Here is a 15674-nt window from a genome sequence, read left to right as displayed (position 1 = left end):
CGGCATTCGGACCGTTTTCTGTCTTTCAGCGCACATGGCTTATCTAGTATCAAAGCGCGACCATGTGCCCCACAAACATCCTCATCTCATAATAAACATACCACACAACGACAAAATTACAACAGCTAACTTGAAACTTTTCCATAATGGTGGTTCAGGGTCGGACAAAAGCAAAGACTCAACCAAACAGGAAGTCTCCTGTCGCCAATATAACAAACATCAGCTCACTCAAACGGTTTCCTGATAAGGACTATGCACTTGATCTACTTCACCAGCTTGCAGTGGCGGTGGCTCCTATCGTCAACCACTACAAATTTAAAGTGGGGATGCTTTGTGAAATGTCGCCAAAGAGTCCAAATTTGCTCGGACTTAACGTGAACAAGGGCCAGAAAATATTGATCAGACTACGAACTCCATACAACGAGAAGCTGTTTTTCCCAATGTCGGATCTCATCGGAACGTTTCTCCATGAGCTCACACACAATGTTCATGGGCCACATGACAACAAATTTTATACTTTGCTTGATGAGCTACGAAACAAGTACGAGACTGGTGCGTTCTCCTCTGGTTCCTATGTCTGCGAGGAGAATAAACTTGGAGGAGCCTACGTGCCTCCTTGGCTGCTGAGTGTAACGGTCAGACAAAAACGACTCGATGCTGTCTCGAAGGTGAAGTACAAGTCCGAGTCAAGAAGACTTGGTGGACCGCTAAACGTACTGAGGCCTAAGGACTTGAAGGCTGCCATGGCTGATGCTGCGGAAAGACGGCTCAAAGACTCCAAATGGTGCGGTGGAGAAGTAAATGAAGAGGAATTGGGGCTTGCTGGTCAAGACTGTGATACACCGGCGGAGAAGCTAAAAGAGTATAAGGAAGTTATTGACTTGACCAACGAAGGAGCTGATATTGAGCCGGTCACTGAACCAGAAGTGATCGTGATTGATGCTTGTGAGACAAAGAGCCGGTCCTCCTCTCCTGCGCTTTCTCTGTCTGTTTCGGACACAAGCTTTGAGGTGAAGTTCTCACCAACCAAGAGCCCGTTCCCTTTTAATGGTGCTTTGCCATTCAGAAGAGTACTGTTTTCGCTGAGTCCACCTTCTCTGTCTCCGGGAAAGCTTTTCATTGGAGAGAATGGCATCTACCCTAGGCTCAAGCTTGTCGCTGATATCGACTTTGGCCGAATTATCGAATGGACTGAGGTCAGCGAGGAGCGAGTGAAAGACACGAAGAAAAAGAACAAAGTGAAAAAGGCAAAGCTGAAGCCAGCTCCTAAGAGAAAGAGGAAGGAGGTAAAGACGATCACATTTTCTGAGTTGCTAGCAGCTCAGACCAAGCCTCTGCCGCCTGCCACCCAAAAGTCTCTCTGACTGCCTCGATACTCAGAAAAGCTGTCTGCCCAACATTATCGGAAATTGATCACCAACTCAATTTAGCTCCCGAATATACTCAAATTTTGCCAGACTCGCAGAAGTGAGTAAGGTGCTGCAGCTCGTTTGCGTGTGCATCGTATATAGAGCCCTCGCGATTCATTCGCCTTGCCTATTTCGGCCCATACTTACGAACGACCTGAGATAGAGTTTAAGGGAAGGATTATTTACAATGGCAGGTCTAATAAGTCAATGGGCGTCACGTGGGACTTTGTCTTAGAAAGGCTCGGTCTCCCGAGGTGGGTATACAAAAGGAGGGGGCCGGGCGGTGAAGATCGCACACCAGAAAAAAACAGGTGAATCATATACTCATACCACCACCTACTCACCATGGCCAGCCCCTTACGCAAAGACTTGCATAAGGTTTCTCCCAGTGTCTCAGGCACTTCAACTCCTCCAAACATGCAGAAGACGGACTCTGTGGTCAATCTCACAAAGCCGTCGCTCTATGGCATTTACAACACTTCGTCACTGAGCTTGAATAAGGACAACGAAGAAGTGGAGGAGTACATCGAAGGTAGCAAGCTACACATCACTGCTAAAGAAGCCCACCCAGAGAGCTCCCAATTGCATCCTAAGCCTCATGTTACCAAGAAGACGCCGTTGCAGCTCGTGCTCTGGTTCGTCACACGCTTGGCCATCGTTGCATTTGCTGCATTTTTGTATAACCAGGTTACCCAGAAGATTCATCTTACACACGTTGACGGGACTGGCATTTTGATCAACCAGTATTTGGAGAAGTTTGTTGAGGCTTGGAAACTGTACCAGGCTTGGGTGCACAAGTACGATTTGGAGATTGTGGACCGCATTGTTGCTTGGTCGCTGGAAGGCTTCCTGTTGAGCATAGTTGTGCCTGTTCTTGACAAGGTGCTTCCTAGCTTCTCTAGGAGACTCCTCCTGTCCAACCCCAATCCATACCACAGAGGTAACTTGGTAAATGACTTGATTCGTTCACTGATTACCTTTTTGGGCATTACCTACGCTATAAGACACATTGAGTGGAGCTCACTGCTTCAAATGGCAATGACATGGTCGCTTGTCAACCCTGCATTGTGGCTTTTGCTCGACGGAACGATCAACGGGTTCCTTGCATCCGCCACGGTTGCCTTTGTTGCTTCCGCCATTATCTACTACCAGAATCAAGGTGTTGTTGTTTTGGATCAAAACAGTCTAATTACGATCTTCTTGTACGTGGGAAGCTTCTTTTTCTGCGGTGTCATCATCTTTGGCAAGTTAGGCCGCTTTTTGTTTGGACCAAGAGTCTAACGGACACTCTATAGCATATTCTCTGCTCAATTATAGCCCCAGCATTTAATAATCTTAATGGACATAATGATCTATTCAAAAGTTCCCTCCTACTGGATGGTTGTGTATGGCCTGCATGTATCGCGGAGCCAATGAAAACCTTGTGAATAAAATACCCTCATAATCAAACCTTCACTACATCATGGCTGGCGGTCCCGTTCCCGTGTGGAAAAAATACACATCCAGACCCGTGGGCATCTGGGAGAAGATCAGACAAATTTTGGTCCTCGTGCCAAACAGATCCTCCGGTAACCCACTTCCATCATTATACAGAGCTATTCCACCAGGCGCTAGAATCCAGGAAGCCAGAGATTACATAGAGCCAGTGACCATTCCTGCCGGCGACGTCATTAAAAACCCATACTTCAAGCGTGATTACAGAAGAAACTACCCTCAGGTGCTTGGTTTCGACCAGACCAAGGTTTCTGGCTTGTTGACTTTGGGTTCTGCTGAGAAGCCTAGAATTTCCATCGGTGACAAGGGCTCCAAGGAGTTGGCTGCGTTTGGGCTGGACCAGATTGTTAGCTTGTCTACTACATTGAACACCGTCAAGCCAGACGTTATCAAGGGCGAGCTTTTGGGTACTCAAGGTGAGCCTATGGTGGCTCCTTCCTTGAACAAGTTCCACTGGACTATCATGAAGGAGCAAGTCCACGGCATGTACAACGATGACACCGACGTGTACCCTTGTCGTTTGTTCACCGACTCCAAGACTGCTGAGAGAGCCTCTGCTGTCCACTAACTTTGCATATGTATTCTAGATCATCATGACGAATGAGAGATGTAGGCCGACTCGGGCACTCGTAGACTGAGAAGAGGGCTAATGTAGCCTAGATAGATGCCGAACCATGAAATGAGATAGTTTTCTGTCGTCTCCAGGTGCAAGGACTCCATGAGTTCTTTTGTCTCGCATTGGTGTAACAACAATAAGGTTCGTTGTAGCACGGGGTGTATCTCAGGAATGCACTCCTCAATGTCAACCTTGAGACTTGGATTGTTGTCTTTAAGGTGGTGTAATATTGGCTCGAGATAGAATCTGCTGTACGATATCACAAACTCGAGGAATGCACCATTCAAGGTAAGGGAAATGTAACTGCACCATCGACCATCATAGCTTTTTACGAAATTGGCACCAACATATACACCTTCTGGTGCCGTTATATGCTCCACTGCTAGCTTATGGAAATTGGGAAGCGCCTTGTTAAACTCTGCTTCGTCTATCATGTTTTAATTTGTAAGATATCGCACGAGCTGCGAAACATATGCTGAATTAAGTGAATCTACTCTGAAATTGTAAAATGACATCAATGACATCAAAATTATATCAAAAATGAACTGGACGATCAGTTTTCGTTGGAATTGAGTTTTGAGGTTCATGACATAGACAATCTGATCTTCGTCTTCTCTTCGTATCGGTGGCGACGATGAGTTCCGCTATCAGAACAACGTCGTCCAACTTGCTGCCATAACTATCATTTTATCTACAACATTTTCGTGTTAGTTCTTGACTATATACTGGCCTATCCTATAAAGCAACTGGAAATCAATCTCCAATCTGTGATAACGTGATGCTGTGAAATACCCCCCTGTCCCTACTGCTTCTTCTCATCCTCTGAAGTGCTCTCGCTGAGCAAGTTCAGCTTGCCATTAAACAAGAAATTTGAATTGGAGGCGCTGATGGAGTTACGGTTGTACATCTCCTTGACTTTCTCGGCGTTGGGATGGGCCATAGGCACGGCGCCAGCAACTCCTGACTTACTGCCTCCCATCTGTTTTTGCATGGCATAGTCACCGCTGTCAAAGTACTTCTTGTCCTGGAACTTCGATGACAATATCTGCTGTGTCGTGGGGAGCTTTCCGTACATCTTGTAAATTCGCAATTCTTGCGGCGACAACTTTGATAAGTCTAGTCCCTGAGTGTTCTTGGGTGGGTCCAAAGGACCTTCATCTGAAGACATGGCTATTGAACGTTTGAATGGGTGGTGAGTCCTGGTGGATCATGACTATGGCTGAGTGGGCTAGCCATGGAGTGGGACAGGCGGTGTGCAGGTCTCAGCACGTGCATCACTCAGCAAGTTCCGAATTCCGAGCTCCTAGGTTTCTAAAACGATAATTTTTAAAATTGTTAGGTTTGCTTCATTGTTTGTGTTTTTAGAATTCGATAGCTTTCAGCAATTTAGTGTGTGAATTGCGGATATTCCGTTGCTTCGGTCGCACCCATTTCAGGTATCCGTTGCGCACCGAAAGAGCTGGGGTAAGAGTAGCCTGGGTACCAGCATGGGGCGACTTAGGTGCACAATGATGCTGGTCATTTAGCTTCTAAAAAGGCTTTTTTTTTTTTTTTTTTTTTTTTTTTTTTTTTTTTTTTTTTTTTTTTTTCAACGAAAGTAGTGGAAGTCTAGATTGTTGCTGTAAGGATTGTCTTGATGAGGGTTGGGGGTTCTCAGTCGGATAATGTGATGAAAGAGCTGTACCCTGGATTGCCTGTAATGGTGAATATGGTGATCTACCTCCTCAGCTACAATCTCACCCAAGGCTTAACAAAAGAACATGTTGGCAAGCTCAAACTCACCGTTGGCACATGAAGAAGGATTTGCATCCTTTTTCGTTACCATAGTCAAATGCAGTGAGCTTTTGTGAAGCCCATGAAGTGTTCGAGGCCCATTAAGAGATATGGAAACGTACCAGCTAGTAGAATCAAGAGGTCCACAAGGTATATGATGAACTCATATAGCTCAATTGGTATAGGGATGGGTCCCGGAAGTTTTGAAATCACCAAATGAAAGTCGACCGTGTCTTCCTCAACTTCCTTCACCGCGTAAAAATCACCTTGTAAGTCTATTCTGATGTATATGTCGAATGTGTCGTTCTCAACCTCGTCAAACTCTGAAGCCTTGATATAAACCTGATCTAGACTGAAGTCGATTGGAAATGTAGCAGGCCAACATACCTTGACGTTGATTAGGTCATTAGAGTCGAAGGTGCTGTCTTCGTAATTGTTGAGCTTCACGAAAAGAGTTCGCTGTGGCTTATTAACAAAGTCGTAAGGAACAGAGACTAATGTTTCCTTCAAGCTGTAGTCTCGTATGCTTTGAATCGGATACTCGGTGAGTAGTAGCGTGGATGCATTAACCTCCCTCAATGAAGTAGGCAGGAAAGACCGCAGACAAGGGGGTACTTCATAAAATTTAGGAACCGTGAAGACGATTGTTTCGGTATTGGCTAAGGCCTGGCTGGCACATAGTAGAAGTAATGCTAGGAAGACTTGGTACATGTTGTGAGAAGATGCAAAATCCTGGATGCAGAGGTCGATGTATCGTGAATCATTTTCTATCTAAGTTGTCGTAACCGAGTTTAAAAGTGAGGTTCTCGACCCTCTGGATTTTGGAAACCTGTTCTGAAATCGTGTTTTCCGGGTCGAGTATTGTGGCATCAAAATGGAAACGTAGTGGTTTATGAAACCTACGCGAAACCAAAAGGTGCTTAATGTGGAAGAGATTAGCGGACCAACCGATGAGTGTAAGCGTTTCCAACTCGCTGAACGCGTCCAAGAGATTCTGTAGAACGTTCAGAAGAAGAATTCGTGGGTTGTCCGAGGAATTGGAGAAGGCAATCGTGAGAGACCGGAGTGAGGACGAATGGCCCGTGAGTGGCGTCTGTAGAAAGTCACGAAAGCGCTCAGAAAAGACGAACACATTGTCGTCTGAGAAGGACACACTAAGCTCGGTAAGCGTATCGTGAACATTGAACTTGGTGAGCGTAAAAGGCCATTTCCACGTGCAATTATGGAGATTCAAGCGGTACAACTTGGGTACGACAATTTCGTCCTCGCTGACAACAAAATGGTAGTCATCAAGAGTAAGCAGTCTGAGTGATGTAAAGTGCTGGACATGAGCGAGGTCAAATATCTTCCTGCTTTTGAGGAACACGTTGGTATACAACTCTAGATCTCTGATCTGGTCACATTTGTTGTAGCGTAGCCAATACGACGAGTTGGTGGAGTTGACTGCAACCCTGGTTAAGTTGGGATAGCGTTTGGTTGAAAGAAGCTCGCCAAATGTGTTTTCCTTGTACTCCTTCTGTGAGTCAGGCAGTATGACATTGATGCTCTTGATGCAGTGGTTATATTTGTGGAGCACACATTCCTGGGAATCCTCCAAAAGCTGGTGCCAAGTGACTCCAACATATTCGAATATATGTGGGATGAGTGCATCTCTATAATCTCTATTCAAAAGCAGAAGGCTTTTGAGATCCTCGGTGCTCACTGCACCCCATATCTGATAAAGCACACTGTCAGGAAGATCTAACAAGGATAGACTGGTGGATTCTAACTGGACTCGTTTCGAGCCTTCAGAGGCACTATCAAACGACCTCTTCATTTCAGATGCATTTCCTGATCATTCGCCTTAATGAAGTGCAAAAAAAAAAGAGTAGTGGTAACAATCCAGGCCCGAGTTCGCACAGTCATCGTAATCTAGCATCACATCCTCACTACATCTGATCAATGCTTGACCCACGCTTGAAAAACAGATTCAAGATCATAGCACTTATTTTGGCGTTAGTGTTTCTGATCTTATACGTCGTCTTCAAGCGTCAGGAGGACCTGCCTGATAATGATCTCGAGTTGCACTTCGCGTTTGAACCGGTGGAGCGCTTCTCTTTGGAGAACGTGAAGTACAGTTGGGTTTTGGCTGCTGTTGTTGTGGTTGCTTTAACCTTTGCTATAAGTTGATGCCATTGGTTGTTGATATCGCATAAGGGTAGAGTGTGTTCTGCTCCGTCTAATGCTCAATGTGCAAATCAGCATGACTACTTTCAGAGGCATTAGAGAGCGTCACAATCATCTTCAAGAGGCCTTCCCGCCTCGAGCAATTAGCCTTGAGAAAATGGGCTTTCAAATCGAGCTTCGAGTCGTTATGGGTAAATTGTTCGACAAATTCCGGCGCATTGGCTCAATAGAGAAAGCACAGGATTTTGCGATAGCTCACGATGGCTATCTAATTCGAGGAAAATAAAATTGCATGGCAGCCTCGAACTGTGCTATGGTAAGTTCAGGGACTTGTGGTGTTGTTGATTTTTTCCCCATATTCGGATGTCTGAGGTGTAACTGCCTACCAGGTTGAGTATATCGGCATTATGCATTCAATTGACTCTCGGAGTTCTTGTTACGCCGCCGAGCCATTACTCTCGTACCATTTAAATTGACGAGAAGCCACGAGCACAAAGCACCGAGGCTACTATTGCCGCCTTGCTACGAAGGCTCTACGTACTATAGCGCACCCCACTAAGATGCTCACTCATTAAAAAACATATTCGGGCTCCAAATGAAGACAATTTCTGTGACCGTCATCCGCCGTTCAGCATATCTCTATTGTTCTGACTGACGTGCTCTTTATTGGGGCTGTGATTGTAAGACATGCACGGCGCCTCAGGTGTCTCAAACATCTCTCCTCGGGAAGCAATCAATTCTCGGTCTTACCCGCTTCAGTCTCGAGGCAAATGCACCCCAAAAGGACCAAGGCACAAAAGTGTTCAATTTTAAAGTTTGTGGCATTTTGAGCAAAAATTATTGTAACGTTGTAATGGGTGGCTGGTCGGTACTACCCCTACCCTAGAGCGGCATGGCTTATACCAGCAGGAGTGATACGCGGCTAGCGATAAGAAAGAAAATCATCAAGTGTTCCTCATCGGTTGATTGACCGTCAAAAGCTTTTATCTGCTTTTAAAAGAAGTTTTATTCATTTTTGGAAGTCCTCTGAGGTTCACTTGCTATCTTTAGAAGGACCCTCTCGCGCATCCTCACCAGACCAAAAGCGTTCCTTCACCTTCGTGAATAACCTCCTACAAGAACCTCCATCCATTTTTTTCACACCACACACACACTGTACTTTTTAGCCTGTTTTTAGACCCATGCGCTCACTCATCAAGGGCCACCGGCGCTCAGACTCGTCTACTTCAGAACCCCAAGGTGGGTATTCTGATTTAAACCCCAAGTCTCACCGCTACAATAAGACGCCTCAGGCGTCACCCAAGGTCCCGTCCAATTCCCTGAATATGCCCCATTTGACGCCTCCTCAGTACCCATACCTGGGCTCGCAGCTGACTTTGTCGTCTCCCAAAAAGCTCTTGACTCCCATCAAAAAGATGTTCGGGCACCACTCCTCGAAGCATCAAGCTCCTCTGAGTGGAGATATTCTTCATTCTGCGCTAGCTTCAGAGGGTCCTCCTGCTTCAAAAAAGAGCCCAACCTTGCATTCTCCTAGATCCATGAGCAGTCTAAACGACCTCTCACCACGCCCGCACTGGGCTCTGCAACCCTCCTCACGATCTCATATATCCCACGTCAGGCACCTGTCAACTTCATACTTGGAGAATCTGGCACGCTTTGCTCCACCGAATGTACTGCTACCCAATGGTTCTTTCGGTCTAGGACGACCTTTCGAGAGTTCGTCCTCTCTTGAGCTGACAGTTGAAGAGAGGGAGAAGATGCCCATAATATCTGACAACAAATTGGCACCTGTGGCTGACTCAGTGCATCACGGCGATAGTGACTCCAATTTGTCCATTGCCAAGTCTATCAATTTCCTGGCGAAGCAGGCTTCGTCTCAGGAAAACTTGGCAGACGGCTCAAGTAAGGTGGCCACGGATGACTTCTATCAGGATGACTCCAGTGAAGAATCTGACAATTCGTCGCAGTTCTCTTTTGTCAAGGATATAAGAGGTGGCAGAAACACGTCGGTCAAGTACTACAAGACAAAGTCCTCGAAGAGGCAGCTCCCCGATGGAGTAAAACTGAATACATTTGACGTCGATGATTTCGGGTATGAGGATGACGGCTTGTCGGATTACGATTTTGAAAATAATGGCCTTGATGATGAAGAGGAGGATGATGAGTTTGAGAACAAGTACATGGAGTTCACTGAGCCTGAATTCGAGGGTGGAAATTTAAACAAGTATGAGGACATGTTGGATGAAAACGACATGCGCAGAGCTCTTCTGCCGCCGCCTCCAATTGTCCCAACGACATCATGTCTTCAAAACAGCAGCAGCTCCTTGTCCGAAGATATCGAGGTCGAGGATAGAAAGGCTGACATGAGTGACTTGTATATCACTGCCAATCTGTCTCACAACTTCATGACATCTCACCCTGAGGATCCTACTTATGGGGAAGATTTGTTGGAGTCTTATATGGAAAAGACAAAGCTGCCCAGTTCGGAGGTTCAGGCGACACCACACCAAAGGCAACTCTCATTCTCGCATATCCCGGCATTTTCTGGTTCTGAAATATCATCCCCGTTGATCAATGGAGTCACATTTGGTTTTGAGGGTCTAAAAGGTCGTCAAAATGTCGTGGCAGGAAGAACAATTCCTGAAGTCCCTAGGTCTCCCCTAATGAAAGAGATGACAGGAGTATGGGTCTTGGAATTGGGGCATCCGCCGAAGACGAGCCAGAAATTCCCAAGCGAAATCTGATTATGGACTTGTTAGGTGCTCTAGAAGGTGGTGACCTTCCTTCTGAGTCCAATCAAACACCTGCTCAAGCTCGCAATTCCATCCAGGATATCCAGCATCTTTTGGCCGATCTCGAATCCAGAAATGAGGAACAGCCGAAGGAAAAGGAGACCAGACGTGCACTGGTTGTAAACATGATGGATACCCTTGCCAATCTTGCGAAAACCCACGAAGCTGCACCCGCTGAAGAAAAGAAGGAATTTAGGAGATCGGTTGCTGAAATGATGAATACTCTAGCTGCACTTGACCTTCAAAATGGGATTTCTGCGACGAAGGAATGCGATGAAAGAGGATCGGAGCCTGTGGTTATGCCAACTCCAACCAAGGAAAAGAGGCATGATTCACCTCGCTCTAACAGTTATCTTGAGGATAACTCTACTGAAAGCGGGCACCAATATCATCTTGATGAGGATATGTTATACGAGTGCAATCAGCTTCCAGAAGACTACGATTTTGAGCACCATCAGAATCAACTTTATGCCGAGAGTGTTTCTGAGTTCTACCGGTCTAATTCTTATAACAAAAAGCCGAAGAAGATGGTGCAAGAGAATCTGCTCAGGTCGAACAAGATTGATACTCCGCAAAGAACTGTTACTTTCTACAGAAGCAACAGCTTGGGCAACTCCGATAACTCAAACTCAGGTAGTTTGAGTCGAACAGGCACGGTCTATTCCGCGACATCTTTCACGTCGGGTGAAGAAGATCCATCGCCTGAGATGGAGAGATTTCGGCAAAAATCACTCCCCTATGCATTAAACACCAACTTTCAGTTGAATGAGAAAAGCTCTGATTGTCTTAGTCACAAATCATTCAACCTCGAACCTATCACGGAGGGTGATAGCCCGCATGTGAAGTGACAGCTTCATCTACGTTAGACTAGCCTTGATTATCTATTCTTATGGAATGGTCTTCAGACTGATTATGATGCTGATTAAAGTCTTTGTTTCATGAATGACTCAAAGTCGTAATTTTCGGTGCCATTGTAGTCAAAGTAGTTGTTCCCTCTATTATAATTTCCGTTTGCAATGGGTTCACCACGGACACTGAGCTTTGGCGTCAGCTGAACTCTCTTGCTTTTAGACCTTCCTAACATGCTGTTGTTGCGGAATTGTTCAAGGTTTGGCATGGTCGCCTTTCTGACGTGACCGTCCCGCTTGCGAATAGCATCCTTCGGCTTAACCTGAAAGCCAGTTTCAGATTTTGCCCAGCTCTCTTCGCTTGCTTGCGAGACGGACAGTCTCGTCGAGTTTTTCCTGATTGGCTTCCTTTGTCTGTCCCAATCATTCATGTATCGTGAATAAATACTCAGCAAATCATCCCTATCCTCACGAGCTGGCATGGCCTTTGGTAGTTGTTCTTCATCCTCTTCGACCAAAACGACCTCGACGGGCCGACCATTTCTTTTCTCGATGATGGAGCGGTATGACATTGTCGAGTCATTTCTCTTTATCATGCAGACGTTATAGTCTTCTTTGGTTAAGTCAATTGTTATGCTATCAGTGTCAGTAGGAGCTGTGGATATCGTTTCACGAGCCGTTACCATAGAGTCTGAGAACTTCGACTGCGAACTTCCACTAATTTGCTGTGAATGTTCACTTGGAGGACGACCATCTCTCTCGGGCTCAGAGCTTCTCGCACTTCTGTTGTAATAGTCATTTTCAAAGTCGGTGTTGTAAAGGTTAGACTCCGGTTTTCTGCAAGATGAAGCATCTTTGAAATCAACCGCATATTGAATCTTCTTAGGTGGTTCTGCCACAACGATGTTGAGGCTTTGGTCGTTCTCTTCGTCGTGCTGACCTTCAGCGGCGGCTTCTGATAGAGCCTTGTCTGCCTCCTGCGGTGATGCTGAAGTCTGCTTGGGTGCTGGGAGCGGCTCCGAGATCGACTTGGATGCCTTGTGTTTGTTAGGTTGCTTGCCACTGCTTATGCTATTTTGAGGCGACGGTTCGTTGTAAATATCCGCAAAATCGAAATTGTACATCAGCCGGTGACGGGCATGACGGATGGGTGACTTTCTGCTAGCGATAGCACCAAGAGAGACACTATTCGGCATCAGCTTAGGCGGTGAGCTAAGTGGCTTGCTGGGCTTGAAGTTCGTCTTTTCAAAAGACGAATCCAGTTCGGAGGAAGACGTGTCTTTGTCTCCGTACATTTCACTGAAATGTTGCTTGGCAGCCAGGCTCGGGACCCCAAGTGGTTCAATGTCAGAGGCATCTGCTTTATCCAGACCATCTGCTTTCACTTGTTGAAGATCGTTGAAGCTCACGCCGTTGTGTCTGGTCTCCAGCAATTTATAGCTCAGAAGGCTTTCGAGATCGTCAAGGTTTGGAATTTCAATTTGCTTCGATGATCGATTAATGCGCTTTCTTGAGATGCTTGTGTTCATGATCCTCTGTTGTTCCAATCTCTTGCGGGCCTCCTCACTATTTGTGATGTTGGACATGTCGTTGGGGAAGCTGAAGCCTCTACCCACACCACTGTTACCATCGTCAAGCGAGCTTGTGTTGTTGTCTGTTTCCTCCTCTTCATTTTCCTCGCTTCCAGTCACTTCAGGGTCAGAAACGGTCTGCTGCTCATCTCTGATGGAGACTGACGTTGCAGTGCTTGGCTTCTTGGTGATGTTAAGCTCTCTGGGGATCTCAAAACGTTCCTCAAGACTGTCACCCTCCAACTCAAGCTCCTCAGGTGGAGGCGGTAGCTCTTTGCTGATTTTTCTCGTGGACTTGCTTGAAACAGACTTGCTGGATAAAGAGGACCGTTCTGATGCTGAAGTGGAGTCGCGAATGCTAAAGTCGACGCTCTTTTGAATTGAGTCCCAAGATGACAGACTCGAGGCAGACTTGGAAGATGTGATAGATGCTCCTCTGGTGGGGCCATTTGACTGGACCGTGAGATTGGCCAAAGGAGCGTTCATACTGCGAGGAATTGAACGTAAGGACTCGTGGTTGAGGTTGAGAGCATCGCCCACGGAGCTGAATGAAGAAACGGATGAGACTTTTGATTCGTCTGAGAAGCTTCTTTTGTAGATTTTGAGGTATGAGTCTTCACCGAGGTTGAGATTATGGTGGTATGCATGGCTGTGTGGAAGCGATTTGGGCTCCTCTTGTGAGGCTTCCTCAACTGGTGTTTGGGAAAACATCTCGACGTTCTCGGGCTTTTTGCTAGCTGCAAATGGATCAGGCGTGGTGGGGAAGACGTCAATTTCTCCACGAGACAAGCGAGCATCCGGATGCCTACGAGGCGCTTCCGTGACGACACGAGTTTCAAGTTTTCTTGGAGCATTGAAGCTTGAGTCGGCGGAAGATTCATCGAGTTTCCGAGGTGATAGAATGGGAGCCGAGGTCGAGGTCGGAAGCAGAATTGGAGGCGGAGGCGGTGGTACCAAGTCCAAGTGTGGCTTGGAAACAGACACAGGCATTGGCAGCTGCAAGTCTGGTGGAGGTTTGCGCAGAGTGTTTCTGATTTTCTGGGAAGTGGGCGAAGTGGGGGTGGGTGGTTCCTCAGCTGGCCTGATTTTTGGTTGATCCTCAGAACTTCTGATTTTAGGCAACGTGGGCAATCTCTTCAGGCGCGTACTAGACGCTCTGGAGCTACCAGCGTTCGAGGCCTCTTCAATCATGCTGAGCTGGTCCAGGGGCATGGATTTGTGTTTCTGGGCAAAACGAGCCACCTTCTTGCGATTGCCCATAGTTGCTGGTGGTTTCTGGGGGTAGCAGGTTTCAAAAAGGAGAGCTCCAGCTCAGACTCAGAAGACTCTGCTGGCTCGTAGCTTGAGCCCGTGAAAACAAGTCGTTTGGGGCTCCTCTGGGGCGAAGCAGGAAGGGCCTTTTCGGAAGGTTTCGTGCAAGGCGCCGACCTTCCCCTGGAAGGTTCTGGCGATGGAGGAGCCAGTCTGGTGCTGAGCTTGGGAGGCATCTGCAACTTGAACGGGATGGGCAAGGCGTAGTTGGCGCTGGATATGTGGAGCTTTTTGGCAATGGGCAGTCTGGACAAGCGTCTTATTTGGTCAGGCAGAAGCAGGCCATTGGAGATTTTGGATGCAATGTCATCGTGGAAGGGGGCCAGCCCGTACAAAGCACCAATGTCCAACTGTGAAATTGGGCGTTGTTTTGTAGGCGAAGCCAGCCTTGCTCTTCGTTCCGGATGCTGGGGACCAGGGTTCTGCAGCACATCGTCAGCAGACCACTGCTTGTGGAGCAAAGGCATGGTTGGTGGATGAGAAAAAAGACAGGCGCTAACAAGGTTTTTTTTTTACCCTTGCTTGATCATTGTGAATGTGGTTACCGTATGCGGCGACCTAGGGCGTGTTTACAATGGGGCCGAAAAGAGTAAGCACATTGAACGTCAGCTGGGAGTTTTTCCTGAGGCGCATCTAGGGTCTCGTTCTGGAAACGGCCTCCCATTGGCCGACTCGGGGTTATTTTATTAGCTTTACGAGGATTTATGTTTTACCTGGATGGGAACTTCACCCTGGGCTTATGGTTTTCTTGTCTCGTGAAAACTCTCCTCCCTCCTCCCGGTGATCTCCTTCTACGCCGCTGCCTCCTCTGCGAATCTGTCTCAGCACCGCAACCATTGTTCGGTGTTCCCCAGAAAGCCGCCGGCTTGGCCATGTAGCGAAGTTTTGTTATGGAATGGTTGACGGCGCAAGGCGGCTACATAACCGGTTGCTAGTGCTTCAGTGACCGCTGCACTCCTGCCTGGCGATCGTCACGATGAGGTGTGGCTGATGGAGGCATTGAGGAGAAGGAAGGGAGGTTGGACAAGAAGGGAGGTTGATCTGCCTGCCTTGGTTGTTCTTTCTCTTGCTTCTGATTCAAATACCTGCCTTCGTGGCTATGGACCAGCAGTGCTTCTCGATCTTCGGATCAATAGCGTAGTCCGTCGTCAGATCGGAGGCGTGCCTAATAACGCAGCCGGCTGTACCGTTCTGCAACTTTGCGAGGGCCTTATGTGGTTGAAGTGGTGGTACTCTAGCCCCTGGGGAGCTTACTCCGCCATTGGTCGGATACTTGCTCGAAAGAAGGCTTTGAAGACCGCTTGTACCATGTGGCCTAGCGCTTGCGCATTTTGTAGAGTTCTAGCCTCACGAGACGTCGGCTATGGCGGCCTCTGTTCGTCATATATATGGGGGCGTTTCAGCCGAAGAAGTAAAGATTGGGTTTCGGAAGTATACTTTTGTCTGTGCCATTACATTTTTCATCGAGGTGGATAGCTCCGCGTTGGGGTGTCTGGCTGACCACGGTACTGAGGTAGTAGCACAGGTTGAACCTCCATTCTGACCCTTTCCAACTAAAACCTACTTTTCACCACAACCTATGATTCATCCAGCCATCAGGCTGCTGTTACAGTTAAAGCGACGATGAAATAATTGTTCTCCCAGTCTCGTAGCATTCCTAGTGCACTGCTCCCCTGGTGCCTCTTGTGGTCTCG

General features: G+C 47.2%; 9 protein-coding genes across 9 annotated transcripts; 4 read left to right on the top strand and 5 right to left on the bottom strand. All coding sequences in view use genetic code 12, as the record gives it.

The window, feature by feature from the left end:
- Positions 1-146: 146 nt before the first annotated feature.
- On the top strand, positions 147-1364 carry CXQ87_003291 (metalloendopeptidase; the record flags this gene model as incomplete). Its single annotated transcript, XM_025481773.1, has 1 exon — positions 147-1364. One exon carries the CDS (start codon positions 147-149, stop codon positions 1362-1364), a length of 1218 nt encoding a protein of 405 aa, XP_025336391.1.
- Positions 1365-1754: 390 nt separating this feature from the next.
- Positions 1755-2690, top strand: CXQ87_003290 (uncharacterized protein; the record flags this gene model as incomplete). The annotated part of the gene is made up of 1 exon (XM_025481772.1): positions 1755-2690. One exon carries the CDS (start codon positions 1755-1757, stop codon positions 2688-2690), a length of 936 nt encoding a protein of 311 aa, XP_025336390.1.
- Positions 2691-2871: 181 nt separating this feature from the next.
- On the top strand, positions 2872-3471 carry NUO2 (Nuo2p; the record flags this gene model as incomplete). Its single annotated transcript, XM_025481771.1, has 1 exon — positions 2872-3471. One exon carries the CDS (start codon positions 2872-2874, stop codon positions 3469-3471), a length of 600 nt encoding a protein of 199 aa, XP_025336389.1.
- Positions 3472-3494: 23 nt separating this feature from the next.
- CXQ87_003288 (uncharacterized protein) lies at positions 3495-3953 on the bottom strand (the record flags this gene model as incomplete). Its single annotated transcript, XM_025481770.1, has 1 exon — positions 3495-3953. The coding sequence occupies one exon, from the start codon at positions 3951-3953 to the stop codon at positions 3495-3497; it is 459 nt and encodes a 152-aa protein (XP_025336388.1).
- A 368-nt stretch (positions 3954-4321) lies between these two features.
- Positions 4322-4687, bottom strand: CXQ87_003287 (phosphatase regulator; the record flags this gene model as incomplete). The annotated part of the gene is made up of 1 exon (XM_025481769.1): positions 4322-4687. The coding sequence occupies one exon, from the start codon at positions 4685-4687 to the stop codon at positions 4322-4324; it is 366 nt and encodes a 121-aa protein (XP_025336387.1).
- A 659-nt stretch (positions 4688-5346) lies between these two features.
- Positions 5347-6003, bottom strand: CXQ87_003286 (uncharacterized protein; the record flags this gene model as incomplete). Its single annotated transcript, XM_025481768.1, has 1 exon — positions 5347-6003. The coding sequence occupies one exon, from the start codon at positions 6001-6003 to the stop codon at positions 5347-5349; it is 657 nt and encodes a 218-aa protein (XP_025336386.1).
- A 49-nt stretch (positions 6004-6052) lies between these two features.
- On the bottom strand, positions 6053-7108 carry CXQ87_003285 (uncharacterized protein; the record flags this gene model as incomplete). The annotated part of the gene is made up of 1 exon (XM_025481767.1): positions 6053-7108. One exon carries the CDS (start codon positions 7106-7108, stop codon positions 6053-6055), a length of 1056 nt encoding a protein of 351 aa, XP_025336385.1.
- A 1531-nt stretch (positions 7109-8639) lies between these two features.
- CXQ87_003284 (uncharacterized protein) lies at positions 8640-11098 on the top strand (the record flags this gene model as incomplete). The annotated part of the gene is made up of 2 exons (XM_025481766.1): positions 8640-10111; positions 10138-11098. 2 exons carry the CDS (start codon positions 8640-8642, stop codon positions 11096-11098), a joined length of 2433 nt encoding a protein of 810 aa, XP_025336384.1.
- Positions 11099-11172: 74 nt separating this feature from the next.
- On the bottom strand, positions 11173-14447 carry CXQ87_003283 (uncharacterized protein; the record flags this gene model as incomplete). Its single annotated transcript, XM_025481765.1, has 2 exons — positions 11173-13861; positions 13912-14447. 2 exons carry the CDS (start codon positions 14445-14447, stop codon positions 11173-11175), a joined length of 3225 nt encoding a protein of 1074 aa, XP_025336383.1.
- Between the last annotated feature and the right edge of the window lie 1227 nt (positions 14448-15674).

This window comes from Candidozyma duobushaemuli, assembly GCF_002926085.2.
Source record: "Candidozyma duobushaemuli strain B09383 chromosome Unknown C_B09383, whole genome shotgun sequence".
In the NCBI taxonomy this organism is placed as follows: Eukaryota; Fungi; Ascomycota; class Pichiomycetes; order Serinales; family Metschnikowiaceae; genus Candidozyma; species Candidozyma duobushaemuli.
Note: the sequence above shows the minus strand (reverse complement) of the source record. Positions and strands in the feature narration are given on the sequence as shown.